The sequence below is a fragment of the Halichoerus grypus genome, chromosome 4, assembly GCF_964656455.1.
Source record: "Halichoerus grypus chromosome 4, mHalGry1.hap1.1, whole genome shotgun sequence".
Taxonomy (NCBI): domain Eukaryota; kingdom Metazoa; phylum Chordata; class Mammalia; order Carnivora; family Phocidae; genus Halichoerus; species Halichoerus grypus.
Window position 1 is genome coordinate 132,959,328 of NC_135715.1, and position 23,317 is coordinate 132,982,644.

At 34.0% G+C, this 23,317-nt stretch overlaps 1 protein-coding gene across 6 annotated transcripts in view; it reads left to right on the top strand.

Moving 5' to 3' along the window:
* The window catches only part of UBR3 (ubiquitin protein ligase E3 component n-recognin 3), a 230,411-nt gene that overhangs the window by 129,348 nt on the left and 77,746 nt on the right, over positions 1–23,317 (top strand). For 4 of the 6 annotated variants that reach the window (XM_078070968.1, XM_078070971.1, XM_078070969.1 and 1 more), the window contains 5 exons: positions 2,786–2,919; positions 8,918–9,028; positions 14,160–14,372; positions 15,578–15,714; positions 21,783–21,868. In XM_078070968.1, coding sequence (XP_077927094.1) covers positions 2,786–2,919; positions 8,918–9,028; positions 14,160–14,372; positions 15,578–15,714; positions 21,783–21,868 — 681 coding nt within the window. The remainder of the gene's footprint in view (positions 1–2,785; positions 2,920–8,917; positions 9,029–14,159; positions 14,373–15,577; positions 15,715–21,782; positions 21,869–23,317) is intronic. The other 2 variants (XM_078070970.1, XM_036071982.2) reach the window with 1 other exon arrangement.

Below are 23,317 nucleotides of genomic sequence, written 5' to 3' on the forward strand. Positions count from 1 at the left end.
ACATAATATAATAAAATAAAAAAAAACTGCAAAAAAACCCAAACCAAACCTGTGGGAAAATAGTGCACAGAAGGAAATTTATAGCTGTAAATGTTTACATTAAAAACAAAGATCCCAAATCAGTAACCTAACTTTACACTTTAAGGAACTAGAGAAAGAAAAGCAAGCTAAACCCAAAGCTAGCAGATGGAAAGAAATAATAAAGATTAGAGCATAGATAAATGAAATAGAGGATAGGAAAGCAGTAGAAAGAGTCAGCAAAAGTTGGTTTTTTGAAAATATCATCAAAATTGACAGTTTTACAACTTGACTGGCCAAGAATAAAAAAACACACAAATCACTAAAACCAGAAATGAAAGTGTGAACATCACCACAGTCCTTAAAGAAATAAAAGACTATAAAAGAATATTATGAACAATTTTATGTCAATGAATTTGATATACTAGATGAAATGGATAAATTCCTAGAAACACAAACTACCAAAACTGACTCAAGAAGAAACAAAGTTTGAACAGGCATTAAGCAGTTAAAGAGAGTGAATCAGTAATCAAAAACTTCTCAACAAATAAAGGCCCAGGACCAGAAAGCTTCACTCATGATGCTACCAAACATTTAAAGAATTAACGTCAGTCCTCCTCAAACTTTAAAAAAAAAAAAGAAAGAAAAAAAAAAAGGAAAAAAAAAGAGGGAATACTTCCTAACTCATTCTATATTAACAGCCTTACTTACCAAAGCCACATAAAAACATCATAAGAAAAGAAAATGATAGACCTAGTATCTCTTAGGAATATAGATGCAGAAATCCTCAACAAAATCTTAGCAAGCCAAATCCAGCAATGTATTAAGAGGGTTATACATTATAGCTAATTTTATTTTAGTTCCTAGCATCTCCCTGCTTCTATTTCTTCTTTCTGCTGCTGCTGTAAATCTCTTCAGAACTTAGGGCCCACATTCATATACCTGATATTCCTTCCTGAAAAATGGTCTTCCCATGCTTACTGAGTCTTATAGTAATGTATGGCACTGTATGTTTATATCCCCCCCTCCCTTTTTATGTGCTTTGATATTTTACAGTTATAAAATCAGTATTATTTTTTCCCCTCTTGCTATATACCTCTTTTCCCAACTTTTCATTTTGAAAGTTTTATATCTACAGAATACTCTTTACCTGCACTCAACAATTGTTAACATATTGCCATGTTTGTTTTTCTTTCCCTTTCTTATCTATACACACACACGCACACGCACACATACTTTTTAGAAGAAAATGGCAGATGTCATGTTTTATTTCTAATACTTAAGAATGTATCTCCTAAGAACAAGGATATTCTTCTATGTTATTATACCTAAGAAATTTAATATTAAAATCTAATATGTTCACATTCTCCTGATAATATTTTTTATAACAGACATTTTCTTGATTCAAGAAAAAGATCATGCATTGCATTTAGTTGTCATTTTTTTTTTTTTAAGATTTTATTTATTTATTTGAGAGAGAGAGAGCACAAGCCAGGGACGGGGGGAGGGGAGAGTCAGAGGGAGAAGCAGACGCTCTGCTGAGCAGGGAGCCCAGTGCGGCGCTTGATCCTAGGACCCTGGGAACACGACCTGAGCCAAAGGCAGACACTTAACAGACTGAGCCACCCAGGCGCCCTTTAGTTGTCATTTCTTGTTAGTTTCCTTGAATCTAAAATAGTTTCTCTAGGCCCTTTTTTAACATTTTGAAGAGCCTACGTTAGTTGTTCTGTAGAATATTTCATTTTCTGGATTCATGTGATTATTTCCTTATTAGGTTTAAGTTAAACATTTTTGACAATGGCATTATATAAATGATGTTCCTTCCCATTCCATCACATTAGAAGGCTCATAGTGACAGTTTGTCTCATTATTGTTGATGCCAACCAAGTTTGATCGCTTGGTTATGGTGGTAGGTAATCTCTAGGATGATATATTGAGACTCTGACACTTCACCCTTTTACTTGATGTTCCTTGCCTGAATCAATGCATGTGTTATCTGTTACTATTATTCTTTTCAATACTCAAATTATCTCGAATTTGGCCATCAGAACTCCTGCAGGTCCTCATGATGTGGCCCCTCTGTGTTTGAATACCTTCTTGCTCTTTATTACATTCCAGGCTCCCCTTGAACTTTTCCCCAACCCTGGGTGCAGTTTTTCTCCAAGGATCTCTGTTTCCTTTTAGTGAGAAATAGTATATTTAGAAATGAAGTTTATTGATACTGGAGAATCATAACTTCTAGGCTTTTTCAGTGGACAAATTTTGAAAACCATTCATCCTCCATTGATCAGTTGATCATCCATCCATCCATACACCCAAATATCATACTAATATTTTAGTGTTATTTCAAAAAACCAAATATTGTCATACTTTAAAAAAAATTATTTATTTATTTGACAGGTGGGGAGGGGCAGAGGGACAGGGAGAGAGAAAGAGAGAGAATCTCAAGCAAACTCCACACTAAGCGTGTAACATGATGTTGGCTCAGTCTCACAACCCTGAGATCATGACCTGAGCTGAAACCAAGAATTGGTTTAACCAATTAACTTAACCAACTGGTGGCTTAACCAACTGAGCCACCCAGGCACCCTGGTTATATTTTATTTACTCTGTAGAAGAAACTAGAATATCACTTTTTGGGGGTCTTTAAAAAATATTCTAATAGTAGGAAAATTAGGGTAGCTTGTGTGATAAATAACAACTTTTGGTGAATCATGTTGAATCAGTTTGGTTATTTAATGAGCTCTTGTTTTTATTGTTAATGTAGTTTTGGGGCAGTGCCGTGACAACATTGAGCCAAAAAAATTGCCTATCACTGAAGAGGAGCAGATTTACCCTTGGGATACATGTGCAGCAGTTCATGATGTGAGACTTTCATTATTACAGCGTTATTTTAAGGATGTAAGTACCCTTTTATCATATAGTATTTTTGTCTGTAAAATTGATGGTTACTTCTCTCTAGAGTTTTATATTTTTTCTTCTATCAAATGTCATTCTGATTTGGAATATTGAAGTTTATTAGAAAAGAAGTTAATATATGGATAGTAAAGAAATGGAAATCTGTTAATAAATAAAAATTTCAGATTATAAATGTTATACCTATGTTTTACATGTTGTTTATTGTGAAATATACACATTCAGTTCAATGGAATGATAAGTATTCACTCTATAAAAACTTTTAGATTTGGCATGAATATTTTATGAAGATTTTGCCTCCTTTTGCCTTCATTTAAAGATATACAATAAGATTTAGAAATGTGCTTTGATATTTTATTATTATGATGTTTTAAAAATATAAAGTAGGGGCAGATTTAATTCATGACTTCTGTGGTTTCTTGTGAGCTTGGTAGATTTTTTCCCAACTCCTTGCACTTAGGGGTTCTATCTAATAGCACTCAGGTGTTCTAAGTCTTGGAAGATCAACTTTATTTATTTAGTAGCACTTGCACTGTTAACTTCCTTGTAAAATTTCTGTACCATTTTTAATATTTTCTCAGTGGATTATCAAACAGGGTTTCCTTTTACCTGTTGTTGTTTTTTGGATCTGCTGTATCTTGAATTAAGTACACATGTAATAAGAACTTAAAATAGTTAAAATACATAGGGAAATATTTTTAGTTAGCTGTATGAGATGAATATTGTGATAGATTTCCAAATATAATTCTTTTTGCCCTTAATGCACTGGATTAAATGGAAGAAACTAATAGGAGAGGTGGAAGACAAAATACTTAATTAGAATAAACAATAACTGACCTAGTAATGACGAACATCAGAATAGAATGTGGTTCAGTAGTCTGGACTGAGGAGAAGAGTTCTGGCGGGTTCTGGAGGAGATGATGGCTCTAGTTAGGGAGGCATTGTGTAGAGTAGAAAGAGTTCCAGGTGAGAAAACTGGGGCTTGGTCTTAGCAATGTAAGCTTGCCAGATAAAGTCTAGGATTCAATTTCCTCAGCTATAAAATAGGGCTCATGTGGTCTTTCATACAGTCACCTACCAGGTTAAAAATTTCTTTAGATCACTTTACACATTATAAAGGTCAGTATAAATGTATAGTGAAGTTTTTAATATTCAAGCTAGCCTTTTCAAAGGGCTCAGGTTAGGTAGGCCTTCTAAGGCAGTTTGGATTAGGTAATGAGGACCATGCTTCCATAGATTTTCAGAGGCTTTAAAATGAAGTTATTATTATTTGTAAAAAGAAGCCTCTGTGTGTGTGTGTGTGTGTGTGTGTGTGTGCATACATATGCACATGTACACATTTTCACACTTTATTCTCTATTGTTTCTTTGAATTTTTTGCAGCATATATATATTACTTTATTAATCATAGACCAATAAATATCTTCATTTTGAAGAAAATGATGAAATCATGCTAAGTTCTCCTTTTGCAGAAATTTACTACCACCTTTATTTAGATTTTATTTTGTTGCCATAATCCTGGTTTTAATTTTGTCATTTTGAATCACTTTAGAGTAGATGAGTAGAGATGAATCCTAGAGCCAAACAGAAAAGCAAAATAACTTGATTCAATGAAAATATAACCCGGACTTAAGAGCAAAATAAGTTTGAGGGAAGGGGAGATCTAATAAAGGAGAAAAAGAGTATGGTATCTCTTTCTTAAAGCAGCCGGAATAGTTATTCATATCTAGAAGAAAATCTCTTTTGTAAGAACTCTGAACTGAAATCTGAATTGAAAAGAATCTCTATTGTGTGTCTGTCAGTGATGTGGGATTTTATTCTTAAATATATATATTTTTACACAATACTTCTTTACTTTCATCGTGGTTATTTTATGTATATCTGGCTTGCTCCCTGGTCTGTATACCTCTAGAGGTGTAGGACTGTTCTTACATTGGTTTTATGGTTCCCTCAGGGCCTAGCATGTGCTGTGTGGGTTGTAGATGCTTACTAGATTTTTTACTGAATTACTCTAGTATAGAGTACCAGAGTTTTGTAGGCAGACAGACTGTATACAGCAGAAGACTTACTATTAATAGGCACTGATTTTGATTACAGAATTGAACTGTGTAGACTCTGCTCTCTTCACATCAGTTGCATGCATTTTACGAGTTGACCTATAGAATTTTAGTCATGCAAGATAGTACTGCTGCTGAAACTCGGAGTATTATATATGAGAGACAGGACCCAGTAGGGAGGGAACCTGAGCTTTGGAGTCAGGTAGACTTGGGTTTGAACTGGGGCTCTGCCATTTGTAATTGTGTGATCTTGGTAAACTTTTCATTCCTTTTTTGTAAGATTTTAATAAATATTGAGGTTGTGAGGATTCAGCATTAAGCAATTCTTAGCACAGTGGTGGGCACGTCATTGAAGTCTTTCTAAAATATTAGTCTTGTGTTAGTAAATGTTTTCCTGCCTTTTTAAAATTCTATCTGATTCATACAAGAAATCTAACAGTTACATAGACAAATGATGTACTGATTTTAGTTTGGCTTTTTTTTTTAAAGATTTATTTATTTATTTGAGAGAGAGAGCGCAAGGGGAGAAGGGGCAGAGGGAGAGGGTAAGTCTCAAGCAGACTCCATGCTGAGCGTGGAGCCCGATGTGGGGGGCCTGATCTCAAGACCCTCAGATCATGACCTGAGCTGAAACCAAGAGTCAGATGCTCAACTGACTGCACCACCCAGGTGCCCCCTGATTTTAGTTTTGAAAGCTGCCTTTATTAAAAAGAAAGATTAATTATGTTTTTATAATACATTGCCAAGAGAGCAGCTTGTTTATTAGCTGACTACCAACCATTCTAAAATGACCTAAATCTGCTGCTACTTCAAGTGGCTCCAAAACATAAAACAGAGATAAGCAGGTCTCTGTTGCTTTTCTGATTTGTAACAATAGAAGCAAGCTCACCTGCTGTATTTGATTTGTGCTGTTACACATCTTTAAATTGGCTAGGAAGGCATTTTGCACTATGTAATATTTTCAACTTTCAGTTACTCATGAAGAGTCTTGATTTAACATTGGAATTTTGTTTACTGTTGTTTAAAGATTATTTGGTTATCTTACATTATAATGTGAACATTTCATTTCAATGTAAAAATAAAGTTTAAAGGTGTACTCAGTTTTAGTGGCTTTCAAATCTTTCATCAAGTGCTGTCACTTATGATAGACTTTGTTCCTAATATTGCTGTGGCATGGCCATCTGTTTACTACAGACTCTAGAGGGTAAACTCAAGTTCAGGCGCAAGTGTTGTTTGACAGAGGCCAAATGAAAATTCAAAGAAAATTATTTTAGGAGGAAAAGTCTAAGCCTGTTTACAGGTTAAAGGGAAGGAATTAGTAGAGAAGGAGAGAAGAATAAATTGAAGATATAAGAGAAAGAGGAGATAAAAGCAATTAACTTTTAGAACAGATTTCAAAAGGGTATTGTAGTTGCTTATATAATCTGGGTCCCTTCTTTATTGCATATTAAACCTTTGTAAACGTTAAGGTACCTTTTGGGCTTATCTTATGACCAAATTTGTAGCCTAGAAAAATGTATGGAGGGTGATGCATTATGCAGAGAAGAAATTGGAGTCAGGGAGTCAGGGAGACCAGTTAAGAAACTTTATTGAAGAGGTGCGTGGGTGGCTCTGTCGGTTAGGTGACCAGCTCTTGATTTTGGCTCAGGTGATGATCTCAGAGTTATGAGATCAAGCCCCATCTGGGCTCCCTGCTGAGCGGGGAGTCTGCTTGGGATTCTCTCTCTCCTTCATTCCCTCCCCACCCCTCCCCTACCCCACCTGCGTGCTCGTACATGGGGTTTCTCTGTCTCTCAAATAAATAAATCTTAAAAAAAAAAGAGAATTTATTGAAGAACCCACTCCCCCACAACAAATGATACAGACATGAATGTTGTAGTGGGAACAAAGAGGAGGGGCCAAAATCACAAGTTATTTAGGAGATAGAATCTGTGTGGTTTGGGAGCTAATACTGTGGTGTGAAAGAAAGAGTGTGATGTGGAATGACTCTTAGTTTTCTGATTTGGTGACTAAATAGATTGTGGAGTTTTTAAACCAAGAGGAAAAGAAAGATTCATGGAAAAAAATGACAAACTTATGCCACATTTGTGGGAAAAAAGAAAAGATTTTATTTATTTATTTATTTTAGAGAGAGCTCACGCTCTCATGCAGTGGAAGGGGCAGAGGGAGAGAATCTTAAGTAGACTCTCAGCTAAGCATGGAGCCTGATGGGCTTAATCTCAGGACCCTAAGATCATGACCTGAGCCAAAATCAAGAGTGCGATGCTTAACCAACTGAGCCACCCAGGCGCCCCAGGACACATTTTTTTATGTATCTGAGGGACATCAAACTAGAGATTTCTGCTTGGCAGTTGAGTATTTGTATCTGTCACTGAGGCAAGCGATCCAAGTTTGGAAGGTAGTTGAATTTACTGATTAAATCACTCAGGGAGAACAGTTTTAGTAAGAAGAGAGTAGCACAAAAAAATAGAACCTTGAGGAGTATAAATATTGAAGGGGCAGGTGAAGAAAAAAGAGTCTTAAAAGGAAGCCTAAACCAAATGGTTTAAAGAGATCGGAGGAAAATCAAAAGAGAGTAGTATTATGGAAGCCAGGGGGAAGTAGGCGTTTTAAGAAAGAAGTTGTTACTCCATTGTGTGGGTGTGCGTATATATATATATATATATAAAAAACACATCTTTATCCATTCATCTATTGATGGACAATTGGGCTGCTTCCATAATTATAATACTTCTATAAACATAGGGGCACATGTATCCCTTTGAATTAGGACTTTTGTATTTTGGGTGTATATACCCAGTAGTGTGGTTACTGGATCATAGGATAGTTCTGTTTTTAACTTTTTGAGGAACCTCTGTACTGTTTTCCATAGCAGCTGTACTATCACATTCCCACCAATAGTGCACGAGGGTTCCTTTTTTTTCCACATTCTTGCCAACACTCGTTGTTTCTTGTGTTTTTGATTTTAGCCATTCTGACAGTGATAACTCACTGTAGTTTTGATTTGCATTTACCTGATGATGAATCATGTTGAGCATCTTTTCATGTGTCTGTTGGTCATCTGGATGTATTCTTGGGAGAAGTGTCTGTTCATGTCTTCTGCCCATTTTTTAAATGGATTATTTGTTTTTTGGGTGTTAATTTGTATAAATTCTTTATGTATTTTGGATACTAACCCTTTCAGCCATAAAAAAGAATGAAATGTTGCCATTTACAACATGGATGAAGCTAGAGAGTATAATGCTAAGCAAAATAAGTCAGTCAGAGAAAGACAAATACCATATGATTTCACTCCTATGTGAAATTTAAGGAACAAAACAAATGAGCAAAGGAAAGAGAGAGAGACAACATAAGAAATGGACTCTGAACTATAGAGAATGAACTGATAGTTACCAGTGGGGAGGTGGGTGGGGTGATGGGTGAAATAGATAATGGGAATTAAGATGTGCACTTGTGATAAGCACCGGGTGATGTATGGAACTGTTGAATCACTATTACTGTATACCTGAAAGTAATATAACACTGTGTTAACTATACTGGAATTAAAAGAAAAGAAAGAAGTTGTTAATGTCAGATGTCACAGAGAGATTAAGTACCATATAGAACAGGTAAAATAATCAACAGCAGAATAGTTTACACTAAACTATATTGAGAGTTTATTTTTCTTGGGGTGGAGAAAGTGTAATTTATAATTACTCTCATTCATTATGAGCCTAGATTTTTGGAAGCTAAAACTGTGGTATTTCAGATTTAAAGATACTGCCTTATGACTGTCAAGTCGGGTGTTAACTTTATATCACAAAAATATAAAGTTCACATTGGTATAACAATATGAAATCATTCAGAGGTTTATGTGGATATATTTAAATATGCTTATGTTTCTTTAAAATTAATTGTATTTTGTCTTTTTTTTTTTTTTTTTTTAAGAGTTCTTGTCTCTTGGCAGTATCAATTGGCTGGGAAGGAGGTGTTTATGTACAAACCTGTGGCCACACATTACATATAGATTGTCATAAATCTTACATGGAATCATTACGGGTAAGTTGTATTTAAAGATGTATATATCTTTCTAGGTATTAAGTATTTTTATAGCATATAAATCCCAGTTCATCTTAGGTGATTTCGATTGCCATTTGAACTATGCAGCCTTGTGGTTCCTTGACCTCTTCAGCTTTAGGGATTTCATTTTTTTATTTCACTTCAGCATATGATATCCATGGTAGTAATTTTAGACTTTGCTACTCTAGCTCTGAATTATTAAGCTTTAATATCCTACCATATCATTTTATTATATGATTATTCTTCAGATTCTCTTATTTTCATTCTCATTAGTGTGTTTTGTTTCTGACATCAAGATCTCTAGTCCTTTAATCCTTTGCATTTTTCCTAGCGTTAGTTCTTCCTTAGACTCACTTTTTTGTACTATGTCTATTCTGCTCTGAATAGCATTCATTTAATCCTCCTGCCTTGATTTGAGACCCAGGCAGCTAGCCCTGCCAGAAAAGTCATAAAACTAAGTGAAGTGGTATATCTGTAAATTTGTGGTTTCCTGTATAATAGTGGCTTAGACTAGGGTCACCAACTGTAGATATTACTTATCAATTCATTTACCTATCTTTTATCAGTTTCTTCTCCTAGTGTCTTCAGTAGCTATTCCAAAGCTTTGCCTCCCCTATCCCAGGTTCTTCACCTAAACTCCAAGATCCCTTTCCTCTCATCAGATTCTCTCTCTTCCTTTGTCACCAAGAAAACTGTGGCTTTCTGTCACATACTAAGCTTAGCTTCTTACTTTGCTTATTTATTCCCTGATAAATGAGTCTGCATCCCAACCAATCCTTTCTTTTCTACTCTTTGAGGTAGTATTCCTTCTTCTGTTCAGGAATAATTTTTCTGTTGATGCTCTAGTATTCCTTTCTCCTCTTCACCTCAGGGGCCTTGATCTATTATAAGTAACCTCTTTTTCTTCTATATCTTCAGTTTTTCTGCCTGTTCTGTCCTTTCTTTTCAATTCATAAAGATGCTCAGGTCCCTGTCATTCTGAATTTCTTCCCTTGACTTTGCATTCCCCTGTAGCTGCAGTTTTTCTCTTTTTCTCAGCTCAGCTTCTTAAAAGCATGGCCTTCTCTATTTCCCAATTCCTAGCTCAGAAGCAGTGGATTCCTGCTTTTCCCTTCATATCCTTCCCTCTCATATTCAGTCACTTAGTAAATTCTACTTACTCTGTCTCTTAAATCTCACTTGACTATATTCTACTTTCATTATTCTTCTTTTTGTATATGGCTTCATCTCTAATCTTGACTATTGCAGTTGCTTTCTTATCAGCTTCCTTACTCCAAGTCTAATTTATTCACTACATTGATCTTTCTAAAATGTAAATCTGATGACATATGTCGTTGGCTTAAAAATACTTTACTGAATTCTTCCTGATGGGGTAAAGTTCACTCTTCTCTGAATGGTAGTCAAGGTACTTCATGATCTGGGATTGCCTGTTGCTTTAGCTTTATCTTTCATCAATTCAGCATTAATAAGCTAATTAATAGTTCCTTAGGCACATTATGCATTTTTCATACATCTCCAATCATTCATTCAACAAATATTTTACTCAGTGTCTACAGTGTTCCAGGTACTGTGATAGACATTGGGGATTCAACAGTGAATAAGACACATTCCTTCCTTCCAGGGGTTTACTATGCATTGCATGAGATAGAATAAATAGATAGTTGCAGTATATGTGTTAAGTGTTATGAGGTATACACAAGGTCTTATTGGAACATCTGCCGAGTGCCAGAACATTTAATGAAATATGGTGCTTGAGTGATGAGAGATAAGACTGGAAAAGTAATTAGGGGTCATACTGTAAACGACCTTGTGGTTCGTGTAAGGAATTTGAACTTTATTTAGATAGGTTCTTTACAGAGAGCCGTTAAAATCATTAAAGACTTTTAAGCAGAGTTATGACATCTTCAGAAAGGTCATTGTGGCAGTTGTGTAGATGGTAGGTGATTATTGTGGGATTGCAGTAGAGTAAGAAAGAATGCGATCATATTTAGGAGGTACAAGGTGATAGTGGCTTGAGCTTAGTCATCGCACTGGAGATGGAGAAGAGCTTAGAGATTTGAAATATATTTAGAAAAAGGGTCTTTCTGGACTTGGTGAGAGATGGCATGTGCAGTGTAAGAAGGAGGAAGGAATCAAGGTGAGAGATAATTGTGGTCATTGTGAAAGATTTTGATTGGGAATAAGAGTCTCACATTAGGTGGATCATGGTGGCAACAGTATGATTGAAAGACTAGTTAGGAGAATTAGCAAAGAGAGTAGAAGGAAGAAAGTGGATGGAAGGACTAATGGGATTTATTAAGTAAATACTGGAGTGGAAGAAGACAGAAAGCTGAAGGAACTGTCATGACTCTCTTCTTTCTGAGGTAGAGGTGTAGCTTTATGCTTCTAGCGTAAAAGGAGCAAGGCTGGGGTAGATGAAGGGACTTGAGAAGTGAGGAGGTGGTTTGGAAAAACCACTTTGGACTTGGGTGAGAGAATTCTTCATAGGATGTTGGAGAAAGATTGCCAGGAAGTATTCAGGGCTTAATTGAGATGGAAACAGTTTGTAGCAAGAAGTTATTTCAGTTTTTTAATTTGAGTGCGGAATTGGAGAAGTCATACACTGGATTAATTTTGTACGAAGGTTTTATGGGGTATGTATGATGGAAGGACATATGAAGGGGGAATGAGAAGTATTGACCAAACAGTTTTTGAGGTGGTACATCATGGTGTGTAGGCAGAATAGGAAAGGCTTGATAAACTGGGGGAGAAGGGAGGAACTAAAAGATAAAGGAGATAGGAGTTGGCAGTCAGACTGTAAGCTGTTTGGATTTAATATTTTCAGATATGGACAATTTGGGGTCATTTTAGAATAAGGGGGTGGTCATGGTAACAGGTACTGGAGTAGGGTGGAGGTCAGTGCCATAGGAGCTAATGAGGTCAAAGAGCTGATGGATTAAGATATAAGATAGATTGTCCCTATATACACTGAAGTAGCATAAGAGGGTTGTAGGACTTGGAGCAGTGAGGAAAACCAAAGTCTTCAGTGATTGAGGGCAGTGGATGACAGTAAAAAGGAAAGAAAAGGGTGATATCCCTAAATGACATGAGCCACAAAGATGGGAGAATGCAAAAGTAAAGATCTCAAGCCAGCACTAGAGATGAGAAGAATACTGAGGTGTGAGGGGTGTGGGAGAATGAGCAGTGCCTACCTGAGAAGGCTTCAAGAAAAAACCTAGTTTCAGTCAAGGCAAGGAGGGGGATCTAGCATTCTTTAAAATTAAGGCTGTAGGGGAGCTTATAGAATGTCCTTTAATGATCGGGACTCTTACCCCAACCTTCTATACACTCTTCTTGTGTATCTTTAAAACTTAGCTCACAAATCTTCTCTGAGAAGCCTTTTTTATTGTATTTTTCACACTATTATTATAATTTATTTTTGTTTGCTTCTATATTGTTAGTACCTTAAGTGAAGATGTACCTTAAATCTTTATGCATCACCTGGCATAGCATTTGACACATGATAGGAGCTTAGTAAATATTTGCAGAATTGGATTTAAGAAGATGTGGTGTTACATTTTTAAGAACTTGAAAAAAATAAATGTCAAAAAGTAAAAAAAAAAAGTAGAATTCGGTTCTTTTAGTCAAAGTATTTGAGATCCAAATATAGTGAAATGAGCACTAAATTAAGAGTGGGGAAACTTGAATTCATCCTAACATTGTCATTACCTTTGTAACCATAGGCACATTCATTTTCTTCTCTTTGTATCCTTTTTTTCTCATTATTTTTGTCTTGTTAGTAATAATGTTCATATTGTAGCATTCATACATTTACATTAATGCATTAAAACATATTTTGAGATAAAGCGTTAGGTTAGTGGCAGAGTAAGAAAGAGACTGCTGGGAAAAAGAGCAATATAGTGGTTAAGACTACACAGTTGTAATGGCCTAAAAGAGCAAAATGGCTGTGTGGTGGTGTCAGGCAAAAGAAAGGAACAAATGTAAGAGTCTGGATTCCTGTGTTAAGTCCTCTGGTTGGTTAGCATGTATAGCGGTCTCTTATGAGTAAGAATTTCCTCCTAGGCACATATGCTTATGTGTCTGTGTTTAAAAAATTCTGTTTTCTCCTCTTCTATCAGAAACATCTGAAGGAAAGGGTGTTAAATTAATTCCCCTCCTATCACACTTACATTCTGAGTATCCTAACTGAATCTTTCCCCTATCCATTAAACCTAAACAAATTCACTGCATAAAGTCCAGTCAGTTGTGTTTGGCAGTTAGACAAAGACACGTCACATTTTTTAGGCTTGATTTAGTCTCAGAAGTTGTCTATTCTCCATCAAGGATCATGGGCACTGAGAGAATCTGCCCAGTGGTCACCTATAGATTATAGAAACAGGGGCATGGGGTAAGGGGAAGGTGATCCACTGTAATGTGGCCTACTTTTTAAGTTATTCTTTATCTTAAATCTATATTACACATCAATTGCCTCATTATTTGACTGTTTCATACTAAGAGAAGGGGAAGATACTTCAGCAGTTCTTGGTGATAAGTGTTGCATGATTGCCATGTTCAAAGAAGTGATTTGATAAGCTTCAACAGTCAAATGAGAGACTTTGTTTATGTTTTTTTCTTCAAGTAACATCTTTTTAAAATTTCTTTATTTTTATTTATTTGTTTTTTTAAAAGATTTTATTTATTTATTTGACAGAGAGAGACACAGTGAGAGAGGGAACACAAGCAGGGGGAGTGGGAGAGGGAGAAGCAGGCTTCCCACAGAGCAGGGAGCCTGATGTGGGGCTCAATCCCAGGACCCTAGGATCATGACCTGAGCTGAAGGCAGATGCTTAACGACTGAGCCACCCAGGCGCCCCTCTTTCTTTTTTTTTTTTAATTTAAATTCAATTAATTAATATATAGTGTATTATTAGTTTCAGAGGTAGAGCTTAGTGATTCATCAGTTGCATATAACACCCAGTGCTCATTACATCAAGAGACTTTATGTATGACATATATTAGAGATTTTTTTTTTTGCATGGTTCATTTGTTTACTATAAAATGTAATGGTGTAAATTTTTTGTTTTCTTTAAAGGTGTGCATTATAAATCTGTATGTTTATTTCATCTTTTAGAATGACCAGGTTCTTCAGGGCTTCTCAGTGGACAAAGGAGAATTCACGTGTCCTCTCTGTAGGCAGTTTGCTAACAGTGTTCTTCCTTGTTATCCTGGGAGCAATGTGGAAAGTAACCTTTGGCAACGTCCTAGTAACAAAAGCATACAAGATCTCATAAAGGAAGTGGAAGAGCTGCAGGGACGGCCGGGAGCTTTCCCAGTAAGCATCAGTGTAAGGCAAAAATATGCTGGTAAACTCAGCTCTGCTTTCAGCTCTCATTTTCATTCCTTTCATTTTCATTCCTTTCTAAATTACTCTGGACCTTTAAACATTTAAAAGCAATTGCTTTTAGATGTTTTTCTTTTCTGTTTGTGGTTATTAAAAACAAAAATGAGAATAATGGAACAAATTATTACCAAAGGCTATACTTTTCCTTAGTCCAAATTGTTATACTTTTAATATACATCTTCCAGATCATGAAATCCTATAAGCTTAGATATGGTTAGACTCTTTTAAGATGTTGAAATCTTTAAAAACAAAGCCAAACAAATAAATTACATATATATGTATCTTACAATGTAAAGCATAGGCTAATCACTTAAAAATATGCTCATCAGGTATATTAGGATTAAGATGATACATTTACGTATACACACACACTTTATATATGTGTAATTATAGATTTACATACACTTCATGTGTGTATGTATCAGATAAACTATCATATACTTGATTGAACCATTCACTGTAAGTCAGTCTATTTTACTGTGGGATTTGGTGTAAGTGAACCCATCTTTTATCCCATCCAGTAGGATTTATTTATTTGATTTAAATATTTAAATATTTTACCTTCATTATAGATGTATGATACAGAAAGAAGTGATAGCTGTACCTAGTTTAAGCAATAAATTTATGAAAACTATTGACTTTTGAAACAGAAATTAAAAGCTACTCAAAGATTTATTTCTTTGCAATTTCTTTTCTCAGTTGAAGACTAATTTTAGAGTCTGTGGTTTTTTTTCTTTTATAAATCCAAATTTTTATGTGTTTAAAATATGCTTAAAGCAAGGGACATCAATATTAGTCTTTGAGAAGTGAACTTAAATGAAGTCAGATTGTTTATAAACATGAAAACTGTTCTAAAATATTAATGACATCTACTCATCTGTTTAGAATATAGGTTTGTGTGGTTAGTTCATGGTTAGATTATAGGCTAACCAATCACAATATAGAATTAGGATAAAATAGAAGATATTTCTTGATCTGTTTTATCTTTGTGCACTAAGTGTATTTATAGTGGATAGCTCATGTACATCTGTTTTAACTTTTTAACTTTAATTTCCTAATGTATTCATATGATAAACATTGTAGTGTTAGACTATATTAGAGAAAATGAATATGAATAAACTTTATATGTATGTTTGCATTTTTTACAGTCAGAGACCAACTTAAGTAAAGAAATGGAATCTGTAATGAAAGATATCAAAAATACCACTCAGAAAAAATATAGAGACTATAGCAAGACCCCAGGTTCACCAGACAATGATTTTCTCTTTATGTATTCTGTTGCTAGGTAGGTATACATGGTATATACTTTAATATTTACTTATTCTGAATAGTTGGTTTTTTGTTTTATTTGTGCCATTAATATTTATTTGAAGAAAGGATGTGTATTTTTTATGGTGGTTGAAATTATGGCTAGTTTTAGAACCTTCTCAAAGGATCATAAAAATGTAGGTTTTCTTCATTTTCTGAAGAGTTTTTATTTTCATGAAATATTGGGTGAAGTGTTATTATATATTATAGAATATGTAGGAAAAAGTGTATTATTAACATTTTGGGACAGATGTCTACCTCAAAGCATGTGAGTATTAAATATGAAGGGTCTTGTTAAGAAATCACTGTTCAAGTCCTGTCAAAAAGTAATAATACTGAAAACAAAAACATTGTAATATGTTAAACACTTTTAATTTGTTTTTAATTTATAAGTAAGAAGAACTTATTTTGTTTGCCTTAAGCTAGTAAAATATCTAGTTATATCCTGTAGGTGGTTTAGAAAATCAGATAAGGGAGATGGAGCAAAAGATCAGGCAAGTTCTAAGTTTCTATTAGTAGCTAGCAGGGGGCTCAAGAAAACAGGTAAATACTCCTCATCTTTCAAATTAGGTAGGATTAGTCTAATTGACTGAGTGGGTGTTCAGTACCTAAGAAATGGTTCCAAACAGGGATTTTAGAAAACTTAATTGAATGAAAATGGAGAACCATAAAAGAAGTAAACAGGGAAGAAGCAGGCACAATTAGAAACTTGTAAACACATTCTGCCAGAATTGATGTTGTAGACCGCTGGATATCCCTAGAAGCATACTTTTTTGTATCTTGTCCCAAGTAGTAGTATAATAGGTAAGATTTAGAGAGATAATGTAACTTGAATGTCATGCAGCAAATTAGTGGCACGTAGTACTAGAACTCAGATCTCCGAGTCAAGATCTATTGTTCTTTCAATTACTGTCCTCCTTTTTTCTCCCCTGTATTCATCTTTTATAGGTCATATGTGCATGCAGTTCACCAGGGCCAGTCTCTCTGCCCCATTCATGGACCAGAGGGTAACAAGAGTAAATGAATTATATGTAGTCTTTAGAATCCAGGAAACAAGGAACCAGATTTAGGAAAATTGCAAGCAAGTTAGAGCTCAAGATAAGGAAACATTAGTGTTTAGTTTAAGAATGCAAAAGCTGGACATGGATTGATGTAAAAGGATCTAATGGATTGGGAAGTAACTTTCTAGTCTGCACATTCCTAAACTATTGTTGTTATTTATCCAGAATGCTTCAGAGAAGATATAACAGTTAATTCAACATTTTGTGTCTGGAGAGTTACCAGCTGCATACTTGGAATAAAATACACTTTATGTGAAAACTAAATTGAGTATGATTTAATTTTGCCATGGTTTCAAGGTTTTAAAAAACTTCTATACAATGTTGTAGTAATAATGTTGTAGAAAATTGAGATGAATGTAGACCAACTCAGTTATGCCATGTATATATGTGTCTGTTTATATAGATGTATATGTGTTTGTGTGTGTATGTGTATAAATACTATATTTATGTTGCTTATGTATTTATGCTTTTTACTTTCTAAGGACTGATCCAGTAAGAAAATTCTAGGTGAATAGGAATGATCTGTCCATGGAATTTTTCTATATCATAATAAATCAAATAACTTGATTTAAATTTAGTTTAGTGGAAGTTTTAGATTCCTATTTCTTGAATATATAAGTTCCTATTTTCTTAAATATATAAATACCTTATATATACCTTGCTGTGGTAATAGGAGACTTTTTAGGTCAATGTATTTTGGTTTTTCTCTTTTATTGAGAAACAGGGACAGATATCAAATGTTATTTACTGTGGTGTATATAGAGAAACAGAAAATGTGTTCTCTCCTCCCATTTTTCTCTGATTGCTCATTCTGAAAATGAGAGTATGTAACCCTTAAAAAACTTTGGTTAAAGTTACCCAGGCCATTGTGAAGTTCTCACAGTGAGATTGCATGCCTTCTCTAAGTTTTACTTAGTTATTAAAAAGAAAACAAAAACAAAATTAGCTAAAAAATTAACAAAAACATGAATTGGGGGAAAAAAGGATGTTGTATCCTATTTGAATAGTAATTTTCTCAAGGTAAGAGACAGGTCTTTATATATATCTTATGCCTAGCATATAACCTTATTTCATAAATACGTATGATTACAGATTATGATTATTTTCGTGCCTAAAAGGTAGGCATATTTGATAATATTTAAAATGTTTAAATGTTTAAGTGAAATATTTAGAAATAAACTTATTTCGAGTTATTTAACTTTTGAATTAAATATTGTGATTCTTAAATGTATAATTCATTAGAATGTGCACATTTATTTGTATTTGACATTAGAAATTTGAATGGAATACAACCCTTGTTTCCCAGAGCTGAATTTCTCCCCACTGAATGAGTAATTTAGTTTGCTCTTCAGGGAACTTAAATTTTTTGTTGTTCAGGAAAAAAATATTTCTAGTGGTTAAGTAACCTGTAAAGCTGTTAATTTTAATAATTAGAGGATTTTTTGTTTGTTTTGTTTTTTGGGTTTTTTTGTAGGGCAATTTATCTCTTTGTTTTTTATTTTATATGCATGGTAAAGCCTTGGAGGATTTTTTGAGGGCAGCAGAGAAGAAGTTGTTGGAATGATATCTTTCTCTTACATTAAAATTAATCAAAATTACTATATTCAAGTTTTATTGTATTTCCAAAAAATGGTCTGTTGCAAATACCAGTCATTCAGATGGATTATGGAAGGTTAATTTGGGTGAGGAAAGCTTTCCTCAATTAAATACCAATTCATTATTTCTTTATTGAAACAATAAATGACACTAATTTTAGTAATTGACTTTTCCAAGGATTTTGGACTCATGTTACATATAGCCTAGAGGTATTGGTGAGTAACACTTGGCCTGTATATAGTGAGAAACATGGAAATGAAAAGAAGATGAAACATGAATAACTGAGATGTAGATGGAGAGATATCTTTAAGTCACAATGGGTAAACTGCTCAGTAAAGTGAGTGCAACTTACTTTACATATTAGTTGCATTGTAAGTTTAAACTTTACAACCTAAGTATGTTCAGAATAAAAGGAATGCTTGCTAAAATACCAAATTATGAATCCTTTTTAAAGCCAAGAAATTCTTTGATAAAACACCTCCCCTTCCCCCTCCCCCCCTTTTTCTTGTTTCACTGCTGGATCTAAGGGAATAGAAGGAAGGGTCAACAAAAGAAAGAGAATAAGCCATGGGGACTAAAGAGAATCTTATCATTGGTTCCATACCCAAACAAAGAGATTTCTGGTTCCTAAGGTGTTTTTGAGCACTTTGCTGTGTACCATCAGGGATTTAGAAGCTTTATCTGAAATGGTCCCGGCTCTCCAGGAATTTATTAGCATTTAGTTGGAGAGACAAAACCAATATACATCAACCTGTATAAAACAGAATATAGTTTGTTTTAAAAATATCATATTGAAAAAATGCTATAGAACTTTAAAAGGGAAGATGAACAAACTGAAATATAAAGTATGTGGAAATGTTTCTTTCCTGTCTCAAGAAAAGGGAATTAGTTCTCTCTAATTCCTGGAAGAGTTAGAGCTTGAGCTGAGTCTTGTATAATATAGGCTATGGTACGGACAAAGATATTTTTTCTCTCTGAGATGTTGAGTAACTTGCTTAACCAGTAAGTGGTAGGCTCAGGCCTTGAACCCACACTGATACCAGTGTGTGTTTGAGTGTCTCTGTGTGTGCATGTGTATACACACATTTGTTTTTCAAATTATAGTTCTAAAAATAGAAGTTCATATCAAAGGAGGGTGGAGGGGGGTAGAAGGGAAAGCAGACCTTGGTCATGCAAAAAGAAGCTGGAGCATAGTTGGAGTTTTTAAATGGAATATGTAGGTGGGCACCAAGATAGTTGTAAGCAATCTTTCTCATTATTGTTTCAGTTACAGAGATTTTTTTTCTTTCCAAACTAATTTGAATGGATTTGTGTTAGGAATATAAACAGTAGAGTCTACTTTTCTCGAGAACAATCTTTATTTTTATATCATCCATTCAGGAGGGCAGAAACAGAATATTGTGTTGAGATTTTCAAGAGTGAAGGAAGATCAGACATGGGGCGTGTGACATGTTTGTATGTTCATTTCTCTAACAAGTCTCAAAGGGCCAATTTTGATGTAAATAAAATAAGGAAAAACTGAGGGTTAGGGTCTCTGACATATTGATTTTTAAAGTCCTAGATTATTACATGATACTAACCCTTTGGATAGGTAGGGGTTTTTTTTTTTTTCCTTTCTTTTTTAATGTCAGAAAGAATGTTTTTCAGGAGATTTTCTAACCATAATCTGAAACAATTAATTAGATTTAGTAGTTTTCTTCCAAGTATTCTTTAGAATCAGATTCCTGGTAACATGTTTGTCATCCTTTAAAGTATTTTATTTGATGATTGAATAAACAGAATTGTTCTTGTATTTATATTTTAATGAATATTTTTGCAAACTGTGCTAAAATAAAAGTTGACATTCTGGTTCTGACCTTCGTTTGTAAGAATTGATCATGTTTCTGGTTAGCTCTTTTAAAAGTACAATCTAGGAAATCTTAGTTTTTATAAGAGAATATAGCCGTTAATTTTTTTCTACAGATTAGGCAACAGAAGATTTGTGAAAACAAAATATATTGATCTCATTTATATTCCCCTGATGAAGGAACACATGCTGGTCTCCGCTCGCTTTCTGTCCACTAATATGAAATCCTTGTCCCTGCTTCCTTGCTGGTAGGTTTTTAGAAGTTCAGTGAGCAATGCAAATCGCCTGAAGGGTGGAAAATTCCCTTGTCACACAGATGCCCTTATCAGCAGCAACCAGATGGAGTTCTGAGCAGGAACATTATCAATGTTAAATTGCTTTTCCCCCACACCAGTAGAGAGGATTAAAGCATTCCTTTAAAAATGGGTGGCAAATGTACAGATTTAAGAATATTAATTTTGTTAACAGTTTGCATTTGTAAGTAAATATATGAAAATAATGTTTCAAAACATTTTGTGTTAAAAGTACAACCCAAACCAGTTCAAACTGTTTTGTTTTAAGTAAAATAGGATCATATTCTTCCTTCTTCCTTGAATTCATTTGCAGAGTAAGCTTGAAATTTTGCCTTTTTTTTTTTTTTTTTTAAAGACGGGGCTATCTCACTGTTAGTGTCAAATGCATATCTTGGATATAAAGTAGTTTATTCAGTTTTAGTAGTGGCAAATAAAGGTGTGTTTAAGTTTATTAATACTGTTGAAGTAAAAATACACGCATTTTATCATTCAGAATTTTCATTTATTCTGGCAAAATTCACTGGCTCTTTTACTGTATTGTTTTTGAGTAAATCTTTAGATTCTGCAACAATTTGATTTTTAAAATGTCAATTTACTAATTATTACTAATCTGTAAGCTAATAATTGCTAAATATATTAGAATTTCAGATCTGTATGAACTTTTTTGATGTTTAGCAGTGCCAGTAGTTACACAGTGTACTTTAATAAACTGTAATTTTAGAAGTCCAAGAAGAGTCTCCTGTTAATTATATGTGTTGTTCATAGCTACTTTGATGTTAGTGATTTTGTTTAATACTGATGTCTAGATACCATCTAAGCTCCAGTGAGTGATAACCACTTCTCTGATAGAAAAGTTGGTATGCCCTCATGTTTTAGATGACAGTATCCACTCAGTCACTAACAGTTGGGTACGAGCTCTTTCATCAGATTGACGTGCAGGTTTATGAAATGTGTTGCTGTTGTTTTCCCTAAGGCCCAGTTTTTAGTATTTGCCAACATTTGGGGTTTTGCAGCAGTTACATCATGATGTGTGCAGTTTTGCAGGTTATATATATGAACATATAAGGATAGATAAACTGTTTCCCTTTTTATTTCTAAATATCAGATAAACTATTATTATGGATATTCCATAAACTATTCATAAAGTTCTTCAACTTTATTATTTAGGTTAATTCAGACATATCAATAAAACAAATTAAAAAGTATTGCTTCAGCCTAATTGAGATATATTTTGATGCTTTACTTACAGAACCAATTTGGAACTTGAATTAATTCATCGGGGAGGCAATTTGTGTTCAGGTGGTGCAAGCACAGCTGGCAAAAGGTCTTGCTTAAGTAAGTAGTAAACAGTGTAAATTGAAAAACATTTTTATTTTAAAAACATTTTAAAATTATGTCATTTTTGAAAGCCTATACAGGCAAAGTGGTCTTTTGATGTATTTTCAGATTCTTTCTATGTTACATATAATCAGTTTTAATAGTGATTATATGCTTTAAATGGCTAATCTTGTACTTAAAAGAATCATATGAATATTTAGCTCTTTCTATACTATGATTACTCAGTAAATAAATGCCATACCCATAGATCAGATTTACATTGGCTCAGAATTAAACAGTGTGGTATCCTTGGCTATAAAAAATTACCTTCAAACTTAAATTTCTTAAAAGAATTTTTACATTGTCTAGATTAAAGAAAATCTTTATATAAAAATAATTTGTGTTGCCTACAGATTCCTATAATATACAGTGCTGCTGTTAATTAATGAAGGCATTTGTACTGTATTTTAATGTGGACATTAAAATGTATTAAAATTATGGATGTTTGCTTTTATTTATGAATATAGTTTATATTGTAAAATGAACATGATTCTTCAATACTTTTTTGTAAGGGTAAGTTTGAGAGAAGTGTCATTTGGAACTTAATGTAGATTCTTCATGAATATGGTTTTGATGCTATCACTATTTAGTCATTGTTTAGAGAATTAATGTGAATACTAGGGGTAATATTACTTAATGTGAAGTACAGCTAATTATTGGTCCCAAATCACTGGAGTTAAAATATTACCTAACATGATCGATACAGAAAATAAAAATGGTTTAAAATACATAATATATTATTTTGAAAAATGAATATATTTTCTTAAATGCTAAAAATATTAGTAGTTATTAAAAATTATCAACACATAGGTTTTTTAAAAATATATGTGTATTTTTTTAAAAGATTTTATTTATTTATTTATTTGAGAGCGAGAGAGACAGAGATAGAGAGAGCATGAGCGGGTAGGGGAGGGAGAAGCAGGCTCCCTGCTGAGCAAGGAGCCTGATATGGGGCTCCATCCCAGGACCCTGGGATCATGACCTGAGCTGAAGGCAGATGCTTAACTGACTGAGCCACTCAGGTGCCCCCAAAAATATATGTGTATTATTGTGAAAAGATATATATGTGTTTTGGGGATGATTTCAAAGCAAAGGACTGATCAAAAACATCTTAAATTATTTATTTGATTTTAATTAATTTTTAAGTAGGGTCCATGCCCAGCATGGAGCCCAACATGGGGCTTGAACTCATGACCATGAGATAGAGACCTGAGCTGGGATCAGGAATCAGATACTTAACTGACTGAGCCACCCAAATGCCTCTCCTGGAATTTTTAATGTAACGATACAAACTTATGTGAAATTTCAACTGAGTTACTTTTAAAATTCTTACTAGTTGTATTAGATTTTGATATTTTTTTGGGTTATCACTTGATTCCTAGAAATGTAAGTTGGAAGTTATTTTTT